Raw genomic sequence first — 7,713 nt, forward strand, 5'->3', positions numbered from 1 at the left:
TCACGCTCGGCGGAACGGCGAGGAGGGTTCGCCATCTACCGAAGCTACCTAACCTCAGACGTGACGCCGAGCGAGTGCAATTTTTGAGGTAAAGCGTTTTTGTACACAACCGTGTGTGGTGTGGTGCCCGTCTGTTTATTTGTCCGTACAATTGAGTTAATAAACTGAAATAAACGGGTCTCGTTCGAGATGGCGGAGGAAATCCTGAGGGAGCTGGAAGCCGCGGCGCAAATCGTCCTGGTGAGTCTCGCCGTTGAATTCACGCGTTTGTCCCTTGGAGTAGACGGGAACGAAATTTCGCCCGAGCACAACCGGTCCAGCGGGGGGATTGTTCACAGACTCCCGTGAGATTTACTGACGCGTATTACTGACGCACGCGGAGCGTGGAATTGTCCGCAGGAAACTGCGCGCTTCGTCGTGCCCGCGGGATGCTTTCGCTTATGTTTGCGAGATCCCGTTTTTTTTTTTTGGGGGTGGGAGGGGGTTAAGATTTCCGCGAGCCACGACCTATTTACGTGATTTCTCAAGATTCAACGAATTTCACGCGTACACATCCGCGCGGCACGCGCATCTCGCGGGGAAGGGAAGAGACGAGGCACGATTTGAGGAACTTCGCCGCGAGCGGGACGGACGATTCGAACGAGCGCACGTGTCGTACGAGGCGGAGCAAAACAAAACTGTTTTCGAAGTGTATTGGAGCACTCCACCGCGTGTTACGTAATTTCTCGTGTTTACCGCTTCGAGGAAAGGCGATTTGTTCCGCGAAAGGGAAACTTGTCAACTGAGGCGATGGGCGATCCTAATTATAACAAACAAGGTGCCAACAGTTGTTTACCTGCGACACAAGTATCGACTGCGTGAAGCTCCATTACTTCATTCCTCTGTTTGTCAATTTTATCTTGATTCGATAGTAATTTTCAATCTCTGCTGAGATTCTCTTCAACCGATGGCCTTATTAACTTTTGCTTAATTAACAGTTGATATCAATTTACCACAATATTTGACTCAAATTTGCTGACAAGTTGCTGCTAGCACACCTCTAACATTTTGCTTACTGCGCAGATTTTGTAAAATGTCTTGCCAATTTGTTAGCAAAGTGTGAGGTCAAGGGAAATATATTGTGTATCAAAATGGAACGTTCTCCCTTGTTTTTGAATTTGTATTAATAATAAATTTGATTATGTACAATTAAGTACTTTTCCTATCATTGACGAGAAATATTGATTTGATGTTTTGAATACATACTAATATATTAAGCCTAAGATTTGTTGGATGATATAAAAAAAATATATTTATTACGTTCACTTTTATATATATGTTATCGTCAAAATATTCTATAATCCGTTAAAAGCCGAATTCACTAGTTAAAACTAGAATGATTGATTAGACGTAAAATCGAAAACCTATGTGGACAGTACAATTATGGACCTCGTTTCAATTAAATTTAAAACTAGTTTCAACTGGTGAAATTGAGTTTTAACGGTTATGAGTTTTGCGACGATAACGTATATAAAACTACAGAATGTTGATAAACGATTTTGTATTCGCGTATTACTTCTAGGCGCCCCCGAATCTAATCTCGTCAGAGCAGCGTCAATCTGCGGAAACTGTATTCTTAAATTTTCGCAAAACGAAGTCGCCGTATCAGCTGTGTCAGCAGATTTTGGAATTATGCTCGGTGGATTATATACTGTTCGAGACGGCCGGCTTGATAAAGACGGCTCTGATACACGAGTGGTCCACCCTGTCGGAGTCCGACGTCTCTTCGTTGAGGCAATATTTGTTGCACTACGTTATGAGCAAGCCTACGTTAGCGCCGTACGTTAGGACGAAAATACTCCAAGTTTTTGCAATAATAGTTAAGAGAGGTAGCGTGGACGACTTTGGGCAGGAGAGAAGTCGAATAATAGATGAAATAGAGAATTTAATTAAGAGTGGGAACTTACCAAATGTAAGTATATATTGAAGTAAGTACATTGGGATTGTTTTTGTCTTGTGAAGGAGGAGGAAGCGGAAAATAAGATTACCCCTATGTTTCCAGCAAATTTTGGGATGCAATATTTTAGCTGCGATATTGCAAGAATATGCAACGACTGCTAAATCATCTGACATAGGCTTAACGTGGGAAGTTCACTTTAAGGAGAAGAAACAGTTTGAGCAAAGCGATATGAAGAAGATTTTCAAGTTTTGTATTGAAGTGTTCGGTGAATTAATCAAGAAGGACTTCGACGAATCGACATTACCCCTCGTGAAGTCTTTACTTTCCATTGTGGAGAGTATGCTTGTCTGGGGATTTATTTATGCAAATTATATCCTTTTCTTATTAATGCATTTTTTGAGTTTCAATACTTATTGACATGAATACGCTGTATAATAATTGGAAGAGGCTAAAAATTAGTTTTTGCTGCTTATATTTCATTTAATTTATGTTTCACATTTTATTAAGTGTGGCATAACAATGATATATAAATTTGAATATGTTTCACATTTTATTAAATGTGGAATATGATATGAAGACTCATATGGATATACATGTAAAAGAGATAGATATTTGTAGGTATGTTACAATTGTTTATATATATATATACCTTAACTCCAGTGCACTACCCAGAAGGTTACTAAGCATGTGCGAAGTGTATGAATCCGGAAATAACCCGCCACTGAGGTTACATACATCGTGGCAAGACGTGATACTAGATCCAGCAATATTAGACCTATTTTTTACACTGTATTGGAAGGTGCGCAGCAATCCGCAGTTGGCTCATCACGCTATGAATTGTCTGATACAACTGGCGAGCTTGCATGGTAAAATTCTGAATGCGGACCAAGTGAAAGTGCAGTACCTGACGAATTACATGCAGAGATTTTTGAAGCTCGTATTAAGTATTGAGATTAGCGATCAAGAGGCAAACGGAATTACTAATATTATAAGGAAGATTAATTATTTCTTTCAAAGCTCATTGAAGAGTCTTCCCGAAGATTTGTACAAGTCATTTATGGAACAAATAACAAGATTAACATGCCTATTTATAGAATGTGCTGCGCAAGAAGAATCGGTAATTTATTATATTTTATATTTTATTATTGTTTTTGTGTTAAATTTGATCATTTTCGAATGTTTCCAAAATATTCAATGAAAAAGTAAAGTATCTATTTATGAAATTACAATCTATAGATATTAATATAGATATTGGGTATATAAAAAGAAAACAGAAAGATTTAATGTTTTGTAATATTTCCAGATACGTGCTGATGATTGCCTATATATGGAAGCTATGGAACACATGTTTGAAGTATGGTCGTGCATGTTATGTTCAACGTATATATTTCCATCAGATTTTTATAAGCAGAGCTCTATTCAGATATTTAATATATATCTTCGGTGTCACTTGTCATCTCCGGAGGGTGTGAGAAACGTCGGTGGAAAAAGTCTTAGCGAGGAAGTAGCAGATGTGGAGGATGATGACAAAGTTAAATTTAAGGAGCAGTTACAAATAATTGGTAAATAGTGAACAGTCTATTACAGTCGGTCTACTAAAACGCATTTTATTACGCGAATCGACAATGGCAATATTAGCAAATGTCCGATATAATTCTAGGTAACTTCGGTAGAGAAGTACCAAATCATTCGTTACCTCTGTTAGCGCAATTGCTTGAAAATCGAATACACAAATTGCGCGATAATCTTAACGTACTGGTCGAACAAAATGAATCGTCGCGACCTGCCTCTATGGATGACTTGTACGAGGATCTGCATTGGCTCATTTTAATAACAGGGCACGTACTCTGCATGGAATCGGAGGGTGAAACTGCATTAATACCCCTGGACATTACGCGATGCAGTATGGAACAGGTTTGTAAAGATTTACTGCAACTTTTACATCTCTGGGGGGGAAAACGGAAATGGTATTAAATCTCTTTTTGTACATGTTCTCTTTTGCTTTCAGTCCAGAGAAGGAAACGTTGACGTGAATCGTACGTTGGAGTTTTTAGTGTCCTCGCAAAATGTCCAGGCTGACATAAGCAGTCCCACGGCCTCGATCGATCGAGTCATTCGATTAATCACGAGCATTTTCCGTTTGTGCACCATTGAGAAAACTGCTATATCGTTGCACCTGGAGAGTATACTCAGTCCCGAGTTGACCAGCACGATAATATGGTTTTTACACAGATGGTCGGAAATCTATCTTCTGCCAACCGAGGACTATTATACCGAGTTAAGCACCACGCTTTTGCATGCCTTTGGCGACGACAGCCCCGGCGCATCGTGGTCGATGAATTTTCTTCTGGACAAGATAATTTGCAACATCAACGCTTTCAAAAGCGAACCGGCGCTAATAGACGATACTATAAAGTTATTAATATCTCTTGTTAATTCGCGAACGAGGTAAATATAACGCGCAAAGTGTGCCTGCAGTAGTTATATTTAATAATTTGTTTAGGGACAACATTCCGATTTTTCCGTACAAATTAACAATTAACAAATTAAGTTTCGAATAGAACTTGACTAGAATGAAAAATCTTCCAGATGGAATCCGCGGATTATGGATTTTGCTGGATGATATTTTGTGAAAAAAATATGGGGCATTTGTTTTCTGGTAGGTGATTATATATATCCGCTTTTGCGCGGCAAAAATTGATCATAAATTATAATTACATGAGAGCGATAAATTTATTAAACTCGACTCATTTTATGCCTAATGGGAATACATACTGAGAAGTAAAACATGTATATAGAACGTCTCATAAGATTTCTACATTGTCAAATTTCGACTGTATATTCGACTATATGTATTTTTTGACTTGATAACTGCGGCCGCATTTTCCTTCAACATAAAATTGGGTTAAGACCGACATTTCGTACAACTTCAAATTATCTGCATTCAATATTCTAATAATTAAGTTCTTAAATATTAATGTTTTTAAAAAATTCATTTATAATTAATTCTAAAATGAAATTAATTTTTATCGGTAGCCATAAAACTCGATTTAATGAAATCGACTTTCAAATATTTAATGCATGATCGCGTCTCGAATTCGAAGTTCAACTTGTGATAATGGAAAAATGCTTTTCAAATTTCATCAATATGTTATTTTCTTGAAGTTTAGTACAAATCTTATGAATACTTTGTATCTCATATATCACGTTATTAAAAAATTGTGTTACGTTTGAAGATATACATACATCTTATATTAATCTGCTTAAACATCAAAGATTTTTTTTTAATAGATTATTTATTTCGTGCCTTCCAGCTTTCAAAGGGGTTACCATAGTCTACTATCTCGCTCTTCATTTCTACATCCAAATCTTTCTGATTCTCTAATGATCTTTGTAACTTTTTTTTTTCAAAATCATTCATTTTGCTTTCAATATATCATTCTATTTTAATTTGATACATGATTCAATTCAGAAAAATTAATATGCGTGCCCTAGACAAATTATCGTGTATTTTAACAAATGTATTACGTTTACGATTGCTTTAACAATGTAAATGTTTTCTTCACGATTTTATAATTCGCGATTCTTATTCCTTTGTGATTTAATTATGTTCGCAGAAAGTAATACGTTTACATGCTACAGCTTACGTAAAAAGGATGTAAAGGCATTTATTGCATATTACACGAGATTTAACACGTTAAAGTAATCGTTATAATATTATTTTCATTGAAATGATTTAAAAATTTAAATGTATTAAAATTTTTCAGAACCTCCTGCTTGTCGACGTCTGAGCAGTTCACTTTTATTATCGAATTGGCTACAAAAGAGCAATATAATTTTCCGCCGATTATCAAGAGAGGTTTAATGCGTGCGGTGGTTCATGCCGGTATCGTGTTACAAAATACCGAGCAGTATTACTGGTCGCGGATATTAGAACCCTTGCAGAACAGATACAAACAATTAATTTCCAGTGACAACTTCATGTCGTCCTACCACGAAGAACAGATTAAAGTTAAAATCATAGATCTACTAGAATCTTGTATAGGTAATATATGAAATATTTATTTAAATTATGTTTGACTTGAAATTTTACGTATCTAATCATCATCTCTTATTTAAATATAGGTGTGGTACTAGGTGCCGAAAGTCCGATAGTGGCGCCCGTGTATCAATATACTTTTCCGATATTAGCCGAACTTCCAAAATTATTATCCTTGTATCATAATTATCAAGATATAGTGCAACTGATATTAGAGCTGTTCAATGAATATACGAAAATTCTATTTTTCTTATCAGATGTAAGTCGTTATATTATTTATATGAGCTGTTTGAAATTAATCCTGACATTTTGCACTGCAATCTCAATCTCAACGTATTATTTTATTATTTCAGGCTGATAGTATGCGTGTGTATGAATGTTGTATGCAAATGATGCAAACGTATGCTGGCTGTAACAGCCATCGGCTTACCGTAGACTCGACCGCGGAAGAGGACAGCTTTCAGGATATTATGTTACTTATGCGATTATTAACTAATTTATTAATTAAAGACATATTTAATTTAAACCAAGAAGTAAATCAACCAACCAACCAACTTGCATCTGCAGCACCGGCTGCCAAACCCGTTCCGTCTACTGACGTTTTCTTATACGGCTTAAATATAATCATGCCTATGATGACAATGAATTTATTAAAATTTCCGTCGTTATGCTTGCAGTAAGTATAATTATATTTTAGCAATACAACATAACAGAGAAGAATCAATTAATATTAATAAAATTTATAATATATACAAATAAATTTTATTGAAACCTCGATTGAGACTATTAAATACATTAAAACAAGTTAGATGTGTAATTTAACAATTTTGAATTTTTGTTAATGATTCATAATATTATTTGAAGAATTTTTTAATTAGTTCACATGTTCATTATAACATCTATTCTATCATTGCTCTGTTAGTAATTTAAATAAATTCGCTTTTTATAGGTATTTCAAAATGATAGCGTTCGTATGCGATATGTGTCCTGAGAAAATTTGCGACCTATCTGTTAAACTGCTGCAGCAACTTTTAGCATCAGTTGAATTAGGTTTATACTCATTCGGTAGTGAGATAGCTGGCCTTTGCTGTGATACAATTCAAGTCTTAACCAAGCATATTCAGAAAGAAATTCCGCAAGGACAGCCGCGCAAAGACATAATGTCACCGTTTCTGAACGTAAGTTTCTACAAGCGGCTGAACACACAACGCGCCGTTCAGGATATTCAACGAATTTCTAAAACATTGAATTTCTCTTTTCAGCTACTGATAAGTCTTATTTTGTCAAATCAAATGGACTCGGATTTGATAACGAACGCGAATCTGCCTCTTTATTATCTCATATGTTGCTACCAGGAGCAATATCAGCAACTCATACAGAATATCGTATCCACTCAAACGGATCCACAAGTGGCACAAAGATTAGCGAATGCGTTCACCGCACTGACTGCGAATATAGACGTAAATATAGACTTAAATGATCGTCCTCAAAGAACGAGGTTCAAAGAAAATTTCGAAAAGTTTGTTGTGAACGTACAAGGATTCTTAATGGTTAAGTAAAAATAGAAATTAAATTAAAATGTAAATAAACAAAAATAAAAGATTTATTTAAACAATATATGCGTGGATTTAGATCTTGCTTAAATATGTTATTGAGAAGTTGGATCTTTATTGTACGTTCAACTGTACAGTTTTTACGCTTAGATTTTTTTTAAAGAATTTTAGTTAATGATAGT

The 7,713-nt window shown here is 35.7% G+C and overlaps 1 protein-coding gene across 2 annotated transcripts; it reads left to right on the top strand.

The window, feature by feature from the left end:
* Window positions 1-37: 37 nt before the first annotated feature.
* Window positions 38-7,595, top strand: LOC105458305 (exportin-4-like). Of its 2 annotated transcripts, XM_011703509.1 has the most exons (12): window positions 38-240; window positions 1,562-1,951; window positions 2,042-2,309; window positions 2,605-3,056; window positions 3,243-3,501; window positions 3,600-3,853; window positions 3,948-4,387; window positions 5,707-5,984; window positions 6,065-6,237; window positions 6,332-6,654; window positions 6,928-7,156; window positions 7,241-7,595. In XM_011703509.1, exons 1-12 carry the CDS (start codon window positions 190-192, stop codon window positions 7,535-7,537), a joined length of 3,414 nt encoding a protein of 1,137 aa, XP_011701811.1. In that variant the 5' UTR covers window positions 38-189; the 3' UTR covers window positions 7,538-7,595. The 2 variants fall into 2 exon arrangements, with proteins under 2 accessions (XP_011701811.1, XP_011701812.1); XM_011703510.1 differs by lacking the exon at window positions 38-240 and having other exon boundaries at window positions 1,881-1,967.
* The last annotated feature ends 118 nt before the right edge of the window (window positions 7,596-7,713 follow it).

The sequence above is a fragment of the Wasmannia auropunctata genome, unplaced genomic scaffold (assembly GCF_000956235.1).
Source record: "Wasmannia auropunctata unplaced genomic scaffold, wasmannia.A_1.0 LD334548.1, whole genome shotgun sequence".
Classification (NCBI taxonomy): domain Eukaryota; kingdom Metazoa; phylum Arthropoda; class Insecta; order Hymenoptera; family Formicidae; genus Wasmannia; species Wasmannia auropunctata.

Excerpts from the sequence above, each read along its gene's own strand:
- LOC105458305 (XM_011703509.1), top strand. The coding sequence starts at position 190 with ATGGCGGAGGAAATCCTGAGGGAGCTGGAAGCCGCGGCGCAAATCGTC. Across the intron at positions 241-1,561 it reads CCGCGGCGCAAATCGTCCTG|GCGCCCCCGAATCTAATCTC; the intron begins GTGAGTCTCGCC and ends TATTACTTCTAG. Across the intron at positions 6,238-6,331 it reads TTCTATTTTTCTTATCAGAT|GCTGATAGTATGCGTGTGTA; the intron begins GTAAGTCGTTAT and ends TTATTATTTCAG.